Source organism: Rhea pennata, chromosome 4, assembly GCF_028389875.1.
Source record: "Rhea pennata isolate bPtePen1 chromosome 4, bPtePen1.pri, whole genome shotgun sequence".
In the NCBI taxonomy this organism is placed as follows: domain Eukaryota; kingdom Metazoa; phylum Chordata; class Aves; order Rheiformes; family Rheidae; genus Rhea; species Rhea pennata.
Genome location: NC_084666.1, coordinates 13,329,738 through 13,347,043, shown reverse-complemented (window position 1 = coordinate 13,347,043; position 17,306 = coordinate 13,329,738). Strand labels below are relative to the sequence as shown.

At 39.5% G+C, this 17,306-nt stretch overlaps 1 protein-coding gene across 1 annotated transcript in view; it reads left to right on the top strand.

The window, feature by feature from the left end:
• WFS1 (wolframin ER transmembrane glycoprotein) overlaps positions 1-3,227 on the top strand; it is a 38,193-nt gene extending 34,966 nt beyond the window's left edge. Inside the window, exon 8 of the mRNA XM_062575318.1 lies at positions 565-3,227. Within this exon, the coding sequence (XP_062431302.1) occupies positions 565-2,373 (1,809 nt within the window). The 3' untranslated portion in view covers positions 2,374-3,227. The remainder of the gene's footprint in view (positions 1-564) is intronic.
• Positions 3,228-17,306: the final 14,079 nt, after the last annotated feature.

Genomic DNA, 17,306 nt, shown 5'->3' with positions numbered 1-17,306 from the left:
AGCTATTATTATATATTCAGTGAAAGGTATTTCTAGTATTCAGAAAATACAGAGATTTTTGACAGCTGCATCCCTAGATACTTGGGCAGGATTTTTTTTAAATAAACCACAGCTGTAAAGACTTGTTGTATATAGTAAAGTGCATGTAATAGTACAGAATCTATAACATAATCCTTGCAGAACTGTGGCAAAATTAAATGCTTTAAGCTACAGTACTCACAGCTCAAGTAATGACTTCAGATAGTACAGGTCTGCTGTTTATCTTTGGTGCAAAGCTAGCAAGGCAGAATATTTGACTAGGAAGCAATTTAATTATATGTGTCAAAGGTAATGAAATACCTTTGCTGAAATCAAAATAGCCTCTGAGCTTCATCTGACTGAATTAATCAAAACAGAGCTAATAATCTCAGACAAAGTAATCTCATTTTATTGGCAACATTCTTCTGAAATAAGAATCTTTCCATGTCAACTGAGGTTAGACAACTTACTGTGACTGCTTCAGCTAAGAATATCTGTGATGTACTAAAACTGCTCATAAATAAAATGTCTCTTTCTCTTTTCCAGGTTGTAAAATATCCACTTCATGCCATTATGGAAATTAAAGAGTACCTTATAGATATTGCATCAAAGGCAGGAATGCACTGGCTGTCTACCATTGTTCCAACACACCATATCAATGCTCTCATTTTTTTCTTTATTATCAGTAATCTGACAATTGATTTTTTTGCCTTCATTATCCCATTAGTCATATTCTACCTGTCCTTCATTTCTATGGTGATTTGCACACTGAAGGTTTTTCAGGATAGTAAGGCCTGGGAAAACTTCCGCACCCTGACAGACTTACTGCTTCGTTTTGAGCCAAACCTAGATGTTGAGCAAGCTGAGGTGAACTTTGGATGGAATCACTTAGAGCCATACATTTATTTTTTGCTCTCAGTATTCTTTGTCATTTTTTCCTTCCCTATAGCAAGCAAAGACTGTATGCCATGCTCAGAGTTAGCTACTATCTCTATTTTCTTCACGGTGACAAGTTACATGAGTTTAAGCACATGCGCAGAACCCTACACACGAAGAGCACTAGTGACTGAGATAGCAGCTGGTTGCTTATCCCTGTTGCAGGTATTGCCTGGGAATTTGGGCTACTTAAAATTCTTAGGTAAAACCTTCTTTACTGTTCCTGTAGGCCATTTCTTTGTGATAAATGTAAGCATCCCATGCCTTTTATTTTTGTACTTGTTCTATCTTTTCTTCAGAATGGCACAATTACGGAATTTTAAAGGCACCTACTGTTACTTGGTCCCATATCTGGTCTGCTTCATGTGGTGCGAACTCTCTGTGGTTATTCTGCGTGAGTCCTCTGGCATTGGACTCATTCGTGCGTCAATTGGTTATTTTCTGTTTCTCTTTGCGCTCCCCGTGCTAGGTGTAGGCATTGCGCTCATGTGTTTTGTGCATTTCATTAAGTGGTTCGTGTCTCTGGAACTCATGAAAATTGTAGTGACTCTGGTTTTGTGTACTGTCCCTTTGCTCTTCCGATGGTGGACAAAAGCTAACTTCTCTGTAGTTGAAATGGTTAAATCCCTCACTCGAAGCTCAATTGTGAAACTTATTTTGGTGTGGATTACAGCTGTAGTGTTGTTTTGTTGGTTCTATGTCTATCGATCTGAGGGAATGAAAGTTTACAACTCCACCTTGACATGGAATCAGTATGCGTTCCTCTGTGGACCCCGATCATGGAAGGAGACTAACATGGCGCGTACTCAGATTTTGTGTAGTCACCTGGAAGGACACAGAGTGACATGGACTGGGCGGTTCAAATACGTGCGTGTTACAGAGATTGACAATAGCGCAGAATCTGCAATAAATATGCTTCCGCTCTTTATTGGTGATTGGATGAGATGCTTGTATGGTGAAACCTACCCTCTTTGTGACCCCAAAAATGTTACTATGGAGGAGGAAGAATTGTGTCGTCTGAAGTATTTGACAAAGCATAATTGCCACATGAAAATGTTTGATCGGTACAAATTTGAAATAACTGTGGGCATGCCTTTCAGCAGCAAAAACGGAACTAAGTCTGTAGAGGAGGATGATATAACCAAAGATATTGTGCTGAAGGCAAGCAATGAGTTTAAGAAAGTGTTGCTGAACTTGAGGCAAGGAAGTATAATTGAATTCAGCACAATTCTAGAGGGTCGTCTTGGCAGTAAATGGCCTGTCTTTGAACTGAAAGCAATCACTTGCTTGAATTGCATGTCTAAACTCTTACCTGCGGGGAGGCATGTGAAAATAGAGCATGACTGGAGGAGCACAGTGCATAAAGCCATTAAATTTGCTTTTGATTTTTTCTTCTTCCCATTCCTGTCAGCTGCATAATGAGTTCTTTTGTTGGTTCAGTAGCATCTTCAATGTACACTGCATTTACACTACCAAAGGTTTGGCTTCTGAAAAGGAAAAAAAAAATTCCTGCTGTAGCAATGCTCAAAACGTATGCTAATGTAGAGTACTGGTTGAGTTTTGTAAGTGTATACACTGTATCCTGCCTTTAAACGCCTTATGACTGAGGTGATTAGTTCGATGTTATTTTAAGTGAATGTGGAGGATTGCTGCTGATTAATTGCATGGATACTCTTTTGTCTGAAATGGACATGTCATTTACCCGTGGTACAACACTAGATTCATTCACTTGCTTGATGTTAAAAGCACTTTACTCTTTAAATATTCACACATGCCAATATGTATTTTCACATGTATGATTTAGAATAGATAATCTGATACGCAACACAAGCTGTTGTATCCCTTGTATTTATTCGGTGTTTTCCAGGTAAAGGTGATAGTCATATAGTCAATACCTGGTGATGAGTGATCTGTGTGTACAGAATTCAGCAAGATAGTGATTTAAAAAGTTTTTTGAAAGGACACACCATTTCACATCCCAGCAAGATTATAAAAGGAGATTTTGCTTTAAATGTTCTTTACAAAATATGCTGTTTGTTTTAATTGGTTATGATAGCTACATATATGATGCTAAGTTATTATCCATGCTGGTGTGTGAATGACAAACACCAGATTGTAAGGCTGGTATTGTGATGATGCCAGTAACAGACAAGCCAAAGCAACTGAAAATAGTACGTAAAAAATATCTACAATAGAAACTGAAATAGAATATATTTAATGATTTGTATTGTGCAAATAAATATGAAATATGAACTTGAATTAAAATGGAATACAGCAGTTGTTCATTGTGCTTTGACATTATGAGCGTTTATGATGCTTTCTTTTCTAAACTGTATTTTTCATGTTTTAAACTTCTCATATGGGATACCTGAAATTGAACTTCATGTTATTTCAAGCTAGTAGTAAAATTAGAGTATGTCAGACAAAGTTCTTGCAGCTGTGAGATCTATAGATACTCCTTACTCTTGCTTTCATTGTGACTTGCCACCTGTTTTTAACCAGTGGGTGAGGGGTGTGAGGATTTCACAGCTACACTGCACTGTTTTTCTGAACACTCTGCTATTGATCATGCATTATATCCTTTTTGCCTTTGCATATCAGTCATTAATTAGAAAAGTTATGAGTGAAAACACATTTGATGGGGAAGGAGATACTTTGGGAAAAATGAGGCAGGTGGCTGCACTCCAACTATTGGGACCCCTTCAGTCTTGACTCAGGTCCTCAGTTTGGAAGAACCTGGAGGCACAGAGAAGTGCGCATCCCAGAGCCCAGGTGGTTTGGCTGCTCCTGAGTTGCGGAGCAACTTCACCTTCCAAAACCACGTGGTTGTGCTTGAGCCCTTTAGAAAATCTTTAGAACAGAATGTCTGCAGGATGCTTCTAGTTTTGACAAAAACTTTCAACCTTCTCTTTCCGTCTCAGAAAAAGAAAAAGCATAAGGCAGCAGGATACCTTTGAGTAAATTAGCTTACCTGATCTTCTTTTGGCTGGAAACAATAAGCCAAACCTAAGCTTTTATCCTCCTTTTTTAGAATATCCATAGGTTCCTTTTAAATATTCCTTCCTGGCTCTGAAATTTGAGCACAGAAGATATTTTTTTTTTCTTTTTTTTTTTTAATTTTTGCTTATATGCAGTTACGTGTTTAACTTCTACTCATGTGTTTGTCAGGAGAAGAAAGCAGTCTTAGCATTCAGAACTAAAGTTAAAATTTACTCTCTTTTTAGCTTTTGCTCCTTGCAAAAAGATGTCAATTTTCTGACGTGCTGTGGGGAACTTTGAGGAAGATATTACACATCTCCAAAAAGGGAAGGCTAAATGAAGTCAGATGTGGAAAGTGTTGCAAAAAGGAGGAGGCTTTGTTCTGTTTATTTCTTTAGAAATAGTTGATCTGTAGGATGAGACGAAAGGCTTAAACCAGATTTCCCATCTATGGCACAACATTATTTTGAGATTTAATACAGGCAACTTACAGATTTTTAGTCTAGCCATTTCTGAGAAAAATATTGGGGTTTATTAGTTAATAACTGAAGTAAAAATACTTCAAATGATTGGCTAAAAAACTCTAGTCCCTACTTTCTTCGTCAGAGAGGAGTGGTGGCTGACTCAAGGATACTGATACCTGTCAGACTTCAGTTTGTACAATTTCCCTTCATGTGCCTACATGGAAAAACAAGCCATGAATTAGCCAGATCATGGGGTGGGGAGGCTTTTACGTGTTCAGTCGCAGTAGGTTAGCTTATTAGTTACATTGTCCAAAGCTTTCATCTGCAGGTGATTGCTGAGTTGGACTCCGAATCCTAGAGAGAGCAGGGTACTGCGAAGTGATTCCCTTGTGCTACTCGTGCCCAAGCCAGCTCAGTTCAGCCCACGTAGGAATGGCACAAGACTACGATACAGGAGGAAGGAGACACAGATTAATACAGAAGTATTTTGCAGTCTTTACTTATGTACGTACTTTTGCCCTCCAAAGGGCCACTGCCTCAGTACAGGGCTGGGAGCTTCTTAAAGAAGAGTTCAGGTTTTTGTAACGAAGCAAACTACTGGATGGAGGGATACCCCGCCTTGTGTTGAAAAAAAACAGAAGAGGGGTTGCACAAACAAAGAAGACAGTTCTATGTTAAGGTTTCTGAATGCTGCTCCAGAGAACTAGATTCTCCTTGACTCTGTTTTTTACTAAGAGGAGGCAAAAAATTGGTATTTACTAAAAATACAGCTATTATAAGGAGTGTCCCAGTGCAATGAGTAAAATAACTGCCTGTTACTCCAGTACCGTGACTGTGCTATCAGAAAGGACATAGTGTGGAAGAGTGCCAGAATCACTAGAGGGTAAACTAAGATTCCAGGTTGTGTTGCTTTTCAAAAATAGACCAAGACCTGCAAGTCTGCAAGGAGCTGTTGGGAAAGCAGCATGAGAGAGGGACACAGCTCTGCTTCATGGGGACTGTTTAATTTGATGGATGCTTCTCTTCAATGGAGATGGAAAGCTTTTAATACTGATTCATAGACGTTCATTTTCCATCCATGTTTGTGATATTTCCAGCTCTTGTGTGCATCTGAAAGGAAAAGAAGAGGTGAATTTGACTTCTGAATCTTTAAATGCAGCTTTTTAATGTCCAGCTCTCAGGTGTTCCTTCTTGGTGTTTTTTTTTAATGGAAAAAGAGGACACATTAGCAACAATGTGATGATAGGTACTCCGTTTTCTTGTCTGCCTAGTGTTCATCAGACTGAAACCTTTGACAAATCTTTTCTTTACAATTTCTATTGTAGCTGACAAGCACAAAATCACCAATACTTAACGAGCAATTGCAGTCTCAGGCAAGGTGTTTTTGCAAAGGCTCTTTGAATCTTACAGATGGACAAAGTTAGGCTGTGCTCTGTTTAAGTGATGTATTCTACAGTTATATATTTCAAAACATACCATCTTCTAGATTGGAAAGGAGAGAGACACAGGACATAGCAGCTGCTGCTAACTATTCAATTAATTCTACATTTATTATTTTCTTACTCAGTTTTGAAGATATGCTGAATTTTAAACAGTTCCAAAGATAGGTGCCGTTTTTCAAGGCTGATAATTCAATCTTTTGAATTAGTATTAATTAACTGAGGAGGAGGATATTACATGGCTATTGACACATCTAAATTAGATACAGCTGTACTTCTCTAAGCTCAGATTTAGCAGTTAGAAAATACACAAATAAAGTAAATATTCATTATTTGAATTTCTTCTGCAGAGTAACATGAAAAAGTACTGCCTGTTCTCCAAACTGATACAGTATTCTGCAAGCATAGAAAAAACAGCAAAACACATACAGAAATTCTGAATAATTTTAGAGCCCATTCTGCAATGACTAACAGCATCCTGTGATAAGCAAGAATGGAAGATGCAAGTTTATAACTTGTGTTTTGCCCAGTTCTTCTGGAGAAAAAAATAGAAATCTGTAGATCTCTATGAATTACATGCACTTTTCTTTCCTAGCACAAACTGGTCTTAAGTGTATAAAGTAGTTATTAATTGTAAGTTTGTTTGGGTTTTTATTTAATACATGGTAATAGTGATGTTACTGTAGAGGTAGCACTGTGCTTCCTTTTATTCCTACAGTTTTTGAGAACTTGAGCCTTTGACACAAAAAATACACCCCTTTCCAGAATGTACCAGTGTCTATCTTCTAGCTTTTCTGTTTCCACTGAAAAAGGCAAAGTAAATTTCAGGATTTTAAGTGTGTTCTTAATGCAAGCCTTAATTCATTGCAATTGTACAGTGTAAGGGTCATGTTCAGCAATAAATGAAGACAATTAAAGGAAGGTGGGCTCTGATCACAGCTTTTCGGTTAAAACTGTTTGAACAGGCAGCAGGCAGTTATTAAGAAATATCTGCTACTTAATCATTAAGTTAAGAAACTACTAATCTGTGCAGCAAAAATTAGGCAGAACTCACCAACTTGCAAATAGATATTAAACCTGCTCTAACAACTTCCTATATGTGTACAAATGCTACTTAAAGAGGAATAGAAATGGTTAGAAACCAAATACTCAAATCAGATTGACTATCTGCATTATTTTAAGATGGCTCATTTATTTTCCTTTTACTACTGTTATCTTTTATTTTGGAAGAGCTAATTAGCATCCCCTAGTTCCTCTCCTAGGCTAAAGTCTCGTGTGTAAAAGATGATTCATTCTCTTGTTAAGGAAGGATAGTCAGCACTGAAAAAACTTGTTTTTCATTATTTCTATCCAACTTGAACTTTGCTTCTAGTTTTGAAGCAGGATAGGAACAAGAAAGTACTTCTTGGAGTCTTCCTTTACAAAATATTTACGGTGGTGAAGAAATACACAGCACAGCTATTTCCCCAATTACAGCTGTAATAAGCAGTTTCTATAAGCTTGCAACTTCATAACATTCATTTCTGCATTTTCATCCTCCAAAATTTTCACATAACTTTGTGCAATGACTAGCATTACTTACTGCACGTTTTGGTTTGAGTGCTGAGTGACTTACAGTAATGAGCATCTGAAGCTGATGAAGGTATTTCTTTGCAATCCTATTGACAGAAAGTCGTATATATTTGCAATTGCATTCCCCAGAACATAATACAACAAAACAGCAGGAGGTTATTAATAATCAGCCTTTTAGCAAAGAAGCAAGGTAAATGTGTCTAGCACCTCTGTTATGTGTGTGTGTGTGTATTATATATATAGTGAGTACACACACAGCTTTTGCACCAGAGCTAGCTGACATTTTAATTTGCCTGTGTAAACATGCACCTAGAGTTTACCTGAAAGACAAAGCATCTTGCCATCAGGACTAAATGTTGGCTGTCCCTCCCCAGCCTCTGCCATCTGGCAGACTCTTGTAGCCCTAGCTCCCTTCTCCTTCTCACTAATAGTTTACAAAATGACCTGTGAGCAGGAACCTGAATTCCGCCTTAACTGTCTCACTTTGCAGCAGGAAAAATAAAACAGTGAAATTGTGATGTTTCCCAGTTCACTCCCACTGTTCCTCCTGACAAACAGGCAGGTTTTCCCACGGTTAACAGCAAGGCAGCAGGCTCCTATCTTCAAACATACAAAAAACTAACACACATTCCCAGGGCAGTGAGAACACTGATAATTCAAGTATGACTTTTCAGGCCAGACATTCACAGCCTGATCTAGATTGATATGTGTAGTCCTGGAAACTGATGGTGCTGTTTGGCCAAGGGCAGTTCACATGGCTTCAGGCTACCTGCAGCAGAGGTGTCCCCGTGGGGGTGGATCCACATGGGTTGTCTGCCCCAACACGCTTCACTCTGCTGCATCTCCTCCCTTCTGCAGATCCCATTAAAAATGGAGGCACTCTACCTGTAGGTTTGTGACTGCTGAAGACTGTGTTGGGGGGGGAGGGAAGAGATTTAACTAGGGAGGCTGAGTTCAATTAGTTCTGAATTTTCCCAGCTGCCACCATTAATAAAAATTGGAGAAGATCACATGCAGAAATTCATGCTCCAGCGCTGGTGTCTTTGTTTTCTGAGTCCAGAGCTGATGGGGACTCTATGCATGGAGAAGGTATGTCTTTTATTGACAGTATTGTGGGTGGGACTGCTGCTCTGGAAGTCTGATCTCAGTGCTAAAGAGGCATTTTGTGGGGCCTCTGCAGCTGCTGCTATCCAGGGCTGGAATGTGCTTTAGCAGTGCTGGATTGTTCAGGTTGAATGTTGAGCTCCCAGGCATGGTTCTGGGTCATGTCACACTGCTTGCAGGTCTTTGATCCTGGCCAAAGCTCTGCTGCGCCTATGTTTGGAATGAGAGGTGGGGGGGGGGGTTAGCATAGGCTGTTCCTGCTGCCATGTGGTGTGGGAATCTGACTCCTTGCAACATTTTTCTGTTGCAACTTCTGTACTAATTGCAGCATTTTTTTCTAAGGTATTTAGAGTCTTCTGAGTTTTTCTCTAAATAATGACCAACAGACTTTTTTCAGAGGTCATTTGGAGAGGAAACTCCCAACACAGCCTGTTTTTCTCTGCTGACTGTATAGAGGGCCTCTGAATTCAGGATGTTCTGCAGGGTGCCTAGAATGGTTCAGTGAGGACACTCTTCTGCATCACTGCTTGTCCTGCTTGAATGGTGTGAGTGTTGCATTGTGCAGCTTTGTGAAATAGGAGCACCACACCTCTAAAGCTCTTTGAGTCAGTGCACCATAAAAATTTGGGAGCTACAAAGAATGTGTTTGAAACAAATAAAAAAGATTTTCATGAGTAGGAAAAATAAAGTACGTGAGTCAAGAGTGTTGCAGCAAGTTGTTCTTGGGAAGCTATTGCTTGACACTGATCCGCTAATTTCACGTATTTTATTGTGAACTTTTAGCCATGTTCTATTTGTGCAGTTGAATTGCAAAGTCCACTAGACTGGGACAGGAAGGGAATTTGAATGTTTACTAAGAATAACTTGAAGCAGATTTGTACGTAATTATATGTGTGTGCACATGGTGGTCAGAATATTGTCACCTTAAAATCTAGTATCTTGTATCTTAATCTGACTGGGAAGTAAAACTTTTAACCTTTGCGATGGTATAAATAAAAAAAAAAATTAGCATGAATGTTTCAGCATTGGACCACAGATCTGTTGCTGTTCACCTTGGATAAATACGAAGCATGCTGTACCTCCAGAGCAGTGCTGCCTCTGACAGCTTGAAGCTTATAATACCAAAGTCAAGGAGAAAGAGTTTTACCACCTCTGTGTAGATTGTCCCTGGCAGAGGTAATCTGCCTGAAGTACAGGCTTAGATCCTATTTTGGGCTCTAACACAACTGAGTCCGGAGTGCTGGGGCTGCATACTCTTTTCTGCCACAAAATACTTCTCTTGAACCCTCTGTACCTCAGCACAGGGAGGACACCTGTCTTTTCTCTAGTAAACCTGCAACCTGTGTGGTTTTAATTCTGCGCCATCAGATGGCACTCCAGGTTCACATTGCATTTTCTCTCTTTCTAATGCTGTCTCCAGGGGACAGTGCCAATGAACAAAAGAATCGCATTCTAGTTTTATATTCTGTTTCAGAGAGGAAACACAATTTGAAATTCTTTCATGAAAAATAGATAACTCTTTGTAGACCCAATCCCCCTCCACCCCAGGTCCAACACGGTTACCCAAGTGACTAGCAGAGCCATTGCACTGTGTTTCTACATTCTGGGAGAGCAAAATGGGAGAAAATATTTTTCTAGTGATAAAATATGTAATAATAAACTAATTATATGCAAAAAGGACACAGCAATCTCGTGAAATATGTTCTCCAGCTGTTTGTGTAGCTTTCTGAGAAGGTTTCTATCTCCAGTACTTTTCAACCCAAGGGTTTCTGTGTTCGTCTGCATTGTTTGCTTCTGTTGTAATTTGCATGGTGACAACATGCAGTCCTGATTTCCTTTCCCGTGGGACCTCTGCTCTCTCTTGTGTCTTTATGGCTTGGATGCAGAAAAGTCAGTGCTTATCATAGCTTAAAGGTTTTTATTAACTTTCTGTTACCTGAAGAATAAGAAAGAGAGAAAATCTGTGAGATGGTTTAATTAGAATGTAGATAGAAGACATGTTCTTTTAAGGGAAATTCTGGCTGTAACTTTTAGATCTCCATTCAGCGTGAATTAAAGCATTGGTATGGGAAAAGCAGAGAGGTTACACGTCAAGATCACACACCAGGTAAAGGCTCAGACAAGAAGCCCCGAGAGTCAGAATTTGAATTTTTAACAATCAAGTAGAGAGATGACAGCAGGTGCTTCCTTGCAGCAGCTTGTTACAGAATTTTTGTTCCATTTTTGAAGATAGCAGATTTTTTCTGCAATAATAGCAAGTTCAGCATTGGGAAGTGCCTTGCAGATGTTGCAGCTAGCTGTTGGAGATGGCAGTGCTTGACAGCAGGAGCTTAGTGTCATGTTAAATTAGAAAAGACTTGAACCAAGCCCACAGATGTCCTAATATCTTAGAAATTTGTGTATGCTGAAAGCCTGGTCTACATCTCAGTGTGGCCTGTCTTTATCTGAAATAATTTCTTCACTTTAAAGAGAGGCATTTCAACAAAACATTTCTTCTGCAGTTCCCTCCTCTGTTCCTCCCTCTCTATTCAGTGCTGGTGACAGCAGAGATGTTTCCACGACAACAAACCATTCAATCACCTCAGGTGACAAACTATAACTTCAGTAAATAATCACTCAAAATAACGTTTAAAAAATACTTGTTTAATTAATGGAAATGTTTTTTTAAGAGGATTCAGATCCTTCAAAAGTAGCCTACAGGCTAAGTTCTGCTTAAGAATCTGTCTGGAATCAAACCTAAAACTACCCTCCAAGTACTAGGATGAATATTGCCATTGAAATACTCTAAGGAGATGAGATAGATGTTGAGGGACAGAGCCTTTGTTTTGTAGCTTGAACCATCTTGTTTTACAAGGCATCCACTGCAGGAAGGAGTGTGTCTGTTAAGGTGTTTCGCCAATACTTCCAAGAGCTGTGAAGAGGCTGCATCACCCAGCTGCTCAGACCATCAGAGCAAGCAGTCCTTGTCCTCTGATTTTTTTTTTTTTTTTTTTTTTTTTGGAAGTTAGTTTAGTCAGAAGGATGAATCTTCAACAGTGACTTGGCAGATTGTGGCAGGATTTCCTGAACTGGGTGATTAAAGCCAGGTTTTACCTTCTCTTCAGAAGGGAAAAGCATTCTGCTAAGGTGCAGGGGCTGTAATTCAGTATACTTTAATGGAACAGAATTTGTGAAAGCATTGAATGCAGGAAAGCTACAGTTTTTCTGCATATAATAGACCTCAATGATAAGCTAATAGGCAATATAAAACTTAGTAGTCAGGACTGAGTAAAACTTGTAATAAAATGTGAAAGTCTCAGTGTATAGCTCTTGGACTGACTTTGCAAAATTCTAGAATAACATGGGGGGTTTTTTCCAGAAAAGCCAGCTAAAAATTTATCTATAGTATAACCCTCTCTTTCTCTTTTTTTCTGTTTTTAATGATTTCAGATTCTGAACTCTTGTAATTTTCTCCCAGGAAATGTATTTTTAAATATCAAAGCATGTTCCTTGAGAACGCAATACAAAACAAGTTTATTTGGGGGCTACATTTTATTGAAAAACATCAAAATGGCAATAAATGTGTTTAAGGAATTTACTAACTTCGCAGAATCACCAAATTCAGGTAATGGATAGGGCATTGTTTGTGGAATGTGCCTCTGCAGCAGCAAGAGAGATAAATGATGATCCCAGCAAATGGTTTTGCAATAAATGGATTTTTCAGTCTTCTCTTTACAGAACATTCTTTCCTAGAGTTATAAGTGGATGATTCATAAATCTCTCCTAATGCTGCTTTTAGCAACAGTTCAATTGATCTATAATCATTGTTTTAAAAAGTGAGTCTCCATGGGAATGTTTCAGTCCTATATCCTGAAGTTTCTCTAGCCCAGGGCAGCTGCTTTGACATGCAGCAGAAGTAGACAGTAAAATACTCTTTAAAGACGGATGCATTGGGTATATGCATGTGCCTTATTAGGGTTTTTGTATAAAACGGGTACTCTTTGGGACCTGTAATTGTCCTGGCAGATCTTCTGTTCATCTCACTTTGCTTTGTTTATAATATTAAGTTTCTCCAAAATAGTGCATCTATGAGGATACAGCAAGCAAGATAACTGTTGCCACCTTTCTCAGCCCGTTGAAGTCTGTGGATTACATGAACACCTGCCTTTGCAATTCCAGACGTGCTCCTCATTCCCTCATAGCCTGGAGCAATGGTTACGGACTAAGATCTACCTTTCTGTGCAAGAATTCACAGTCTGCAGATGTGAGCCCTCCATGCTCTCCAGAGCTCTGAATGAGTGCTTTTCTTGAGCAGTTCCCTGTTGAGGAGATTTGGCACAGCCCTTTGTTTCCAAAAAATAAGGATGTCCTAGTAGCTCCCTCTCGCAGCAGTGCTGGGGTTCCTCCTGCTGCAGTCTGTCCCCGCACAGTATGGATCGGGTGGCTAAGAATGTTAAATGGAATATAATATGCACTAAGAGCTGGCAAAAATTTTTACTAAACATTTTTAAAGTAGAAAATGGTGATTTATCTAATCTGATTTTGCAAAAACCTATTGTTTTTGGTCTAACTTTGCCAGATTTCAAGGATGAAATTTAGGTATGTTTTGGATGTGGTAAGATAAAAATCTCACAATGGCTATTCGTTGGGGGTTGCTCACTTAAAGCTGCAGAGCCTTGTCTTGTTCCTAATCTGGCCCAAATATGTGGAAGAAGAGAGCCGAAGGAAAGATGACTCTCTCTGAAGACTGGTAATTAAGGTTTTAACCCACAAGGGTTAAATGGTGAATGTATTTCAGTTCTCTAAATTGTACAAATTGAGGAATAAAATCTGCAGCGTATCTGTTGTAGGTTGATCATGGCCATATACCTGTTTTATTCTGAATTGTCATTGTGAGAGTTATTTCCTTTTGGAAAATTGAAAAACTTGCTTTGGCTTCTATGAGGAATGAGACCAACATACAAAACCTCTGGATTTCTCTGCAAATAAAGAAGCCTTTTCTCCACCTCACTCTCTGCAAGAGAGTAAATGATGTAGATGTGTTGCGAAGGGAGAAGATCCACTCGGCGTCATTTTGGCAAGTGGATGTGTATAAAGCAATCATGTCTTTGCAAACTGCTGTAGTGGGTTTTTGTATTGTTCATGGCAGTTGCCTCTTTGTGGCAGGTCTTTTTAACTGAAATTTTAAACAGATAAACTGCTTGCTTAATGCATCTGCAGTTGCTAAGATACAACCTCGCAGATTCTGTAAATCTTCCACTTGAGATATACTATATTGGCAAATGGGACTTTCATCTGTGATAGCTCAGGAGACTGGGAGATTACGGGGCACTTGCTGTTAGACCTGTGAGAAACTGCTCCTGCAGTGTGCAGAAGTTGCTGCGTTAGTCCCATGGTGGGATTCAGTGAGTTTTTAGTGGCTTCTGGTCACTGTATGTGCCCAAGGACAGAGACTAGCAGGAAAATTGGGAAAGCCATAGGATGAAGTGGACAGACAAGGAGAGCATGCCAGGACGAAGCACAAAAGCGTGTACTGGAGGTTTGGGAGAAGACAGGGAAGAAGGAAAATCTTTCACTCTGCCAGTTTGATCAGGCTGCTGTTGTCCTTCCTAACCCAGAGCTCTCTTATCTGCTCTCTTACAACGAAGGCTGGGTCTCTGTGTGGCTTTGGGATAGGTTTGATGGGACAGACTTTCCCTGGGGATAAGTTGTGCAATGAGAGAGATTTCTTGCAGCTCTGCAAAGTGATTAGGGCATATCAGATTTAAGGGTAGCACTGGACTCCTGGCCAGTTTAGGCAAATAGGAAGCTCATTAGCAGTATCTACAGTCTCAGTAATGGGTCCAAACAGGGAAACACTTTGAGAAGAAGCATAGCTGAGCCCTGCTGGTTCACAAAATGCGGGGATGCTGGTGGTATGCAATTGTACAACTCATCTTTCATTCTGCTCTAAAGTAAGTCTTTAGCTTATGTTGCAGAGAGTATTTTTTAAATGTTGACAGAGTGCAATTGCCACAGCAGCAGCTATCTGGGGTTGCCGAAGCCTGGATCAATAGCTGTGAGAAATGTAGACTGCAGCTGTTCACCTCGGAGAGGTGTTAGCAGAGATGTCAGAGGCTGATAATTGAAATGGCACCGTCCTCCCCATCTCTTCCATGAGACAATCCGAGACGTGCATAAATTTGCCGTGAGCATGGTCTCCTGTATTGCAAACAGATCACGATGGAAAAGGTAACCTGCCCAGGCTGGAGTATTGACACAAAGTATTGACAGGAGGAGCTTGCTGGTGCCCTGCTTGGGCAGCATTTGTTTTACAGCAGAGCATGGAATAAAGTCAATGCGTTTGTCTCCAATCTGCCTCCCCTCCATTCCAGTTTGAATAATTTCTTATTAGTTTTTTACAGTGATTTTTTTTTTCCAGTAGCTGTTCCTTTATTTGAAGAAACCATGATGAAGCCATTTGCCTAGAGAAGATGGTGATGGTGGGGGTTTTTTTGTTTGTTTGTTTTTCCTTTTTTGTAGCTGAGGGAACTCAAGAGTTTGCTCTGTCAGATATTTCACATGAAATTATTTGCATCACAAGCCCGACTTTGGGTCTCTAAGTGCCTAAAGGGTTGTGTTCACTTTCATGTGAACAAAAGTTTTATTCTAGTCCAGCTGCAGAGGAGGAAAAACTCCTTTCTAATGAAAGCTTTTTCATGGTACACTCTGAAAGCAAACCATTCTAGTATGCCTGTCAAACTGTCGTGCACAAAACATCCAGGCCTCATGGCTTAACGCAAAGCAAAGGAAACCAATTCTGTCCCAAGCACCTCATAAAATTAGGTCCAGTTTTGCAAACCTCTACCTCTTCCAGTAATCCAGTAACGTCTTTTGAGGCTCAAAAGCAAATGAGTTAGCAAGATAAGTGAGTTCACACTCGAATGCTGTATTTAATGCAATTTACGGAGAAGACTACAAATGAAACAGGATTACTGTTGGGAGTGGGAACAAATTGATGATAATAGTATTACTGAAAAGTGGATGCAGAAGGTGAACAATCCTTCTGCTTGCCCTCTTGTTAGGGATTAATAACCATAACCTTGGAAAGATCCAAGATTTAACTTTCTGCCTGAAAGCAAGATGTGTTGGCTGCAAATAGGAGAAGCAGGTGGCTCATGTCGACATTTTCTCGACCCCCAACCCATGAAAAGTTAAACCGCCATGTGCGGCTACTGAATGTGCTTGCAAAAATTGCAAGAGCAAGAGCTAGCCATCTGGTTCAGGCTCACACTGCTGGGCACGTAGGGATGAGAAGGGAAACTGAAAACCAGGTTACCTTTGTAAATGGCATATTACCTGATATGTTCATTTATTTTTCAGCTGAGTTTTCTCTCTTCAGTGCCTAGTCCTACTTGTCCATCTAAATGAGCAGGCTTGATTGTGTCTTCCCACAAAGGGAAAGGAGGGGTGAAAAATGGCATGTGAGCTGTGCAAAGCAATACGCTGCCTACTCTAACAGCTGAAGCAAATTTATTCTGGTCTGCATCCAAAAAAAAAGGACTTAGGGCTTTCAGAGAGCTAACTCCTGTGTGCTGATGCCTGCAGGTTTCTCAGAGCACTGAGGCTCCATATAGCGCATATAGGCAGGGCCAGCTGCCTTAGACTGAGCTACAGCAGAAAAGCCCAGATGTTTGAGGCAGGCATCAAGATGGCCAGAGGAAGGGCAGGCATTTTACTTGCAATAGGAGACAGATTCAATCCCCTAAAGCCACAGCATATAGAGCAGAGGAAAAAGCAGCTGGTGGGGGACGTGGGGCCGGGGTCGCAGTCCCTGCAGTGTGAGTGTTTGCCTGCCTCCCCAGCACACGAGACTGCTTTAGGTTCACACAGTATCTTACCCTGTGCATCCCTATCCAGAAACGTGACTCTTGCTCCACTGCAAAAGGAGCTAAACAACTCTTTCAGCTCTAGCTTAAAAATACGCCATGGCTCAAAGTCATTTACTTATGCCTTTTTTTTGTTGTAATTTTATTGAAAAAGCTGGTATTAACATATTTATATTTTTATTCAACAACAGTTAGCTAATTTGTGCAACACAAAGAATGCAGCCATGAACAACAGCTTTCAAAACGATCAGATTTACCAACTTTACCATCACTTACTCTACACCACTGAAAGCTCAAACTAAAAAGAGAAAGAAAGTTGGAAACGTTCACAATGACGATGTTAACTTTCCGTACATTCAAGAAGACCAGGAAACTGAACTCTAGTAGCAATGTCAAAGACATGAATGGAATACTGGTCTTTGAAAGATTTCTATTTATTTCCTCTATAATCACTTCACGGTATTTTGGTTGGGTATTTCAATAGTCTTATAAAGCTCCAAAGATATATTTATTTATTTAATTTTATCATGATCTTTTTGGTACCCAAAGCTGAAACAGAGTAAGGTACTCAAAATAAAAACAAAAAGAAATGTTGTATTAAGATCTGCTTTATAATAAGTTATCTATAGAATCTTACTTCAGAATGTTAAAAGCTAAATATATGTTTTACAGTATTTCTAGCTGTAAATGCCAATATGAGCTGATAACTTTTTTTTTCTTTTTTTTTTTTTTTTTCTTGAGCTGCAAAGGTTAATGGAAGAGGCCAAAAGTCAAAGAAATTGTATGACACCCTTTAAGCAATAGTTTGGCATTAACAAGATTTGTATACAATTTACCACATTCTTAAACCTTTTTACAAGGAAAAAAAAGCAATTTTTGTTAAATTTCATTAGAATAAATATGTACATATAATACTGTCCATGCTGTCAAGAGCATACAGTATTTTA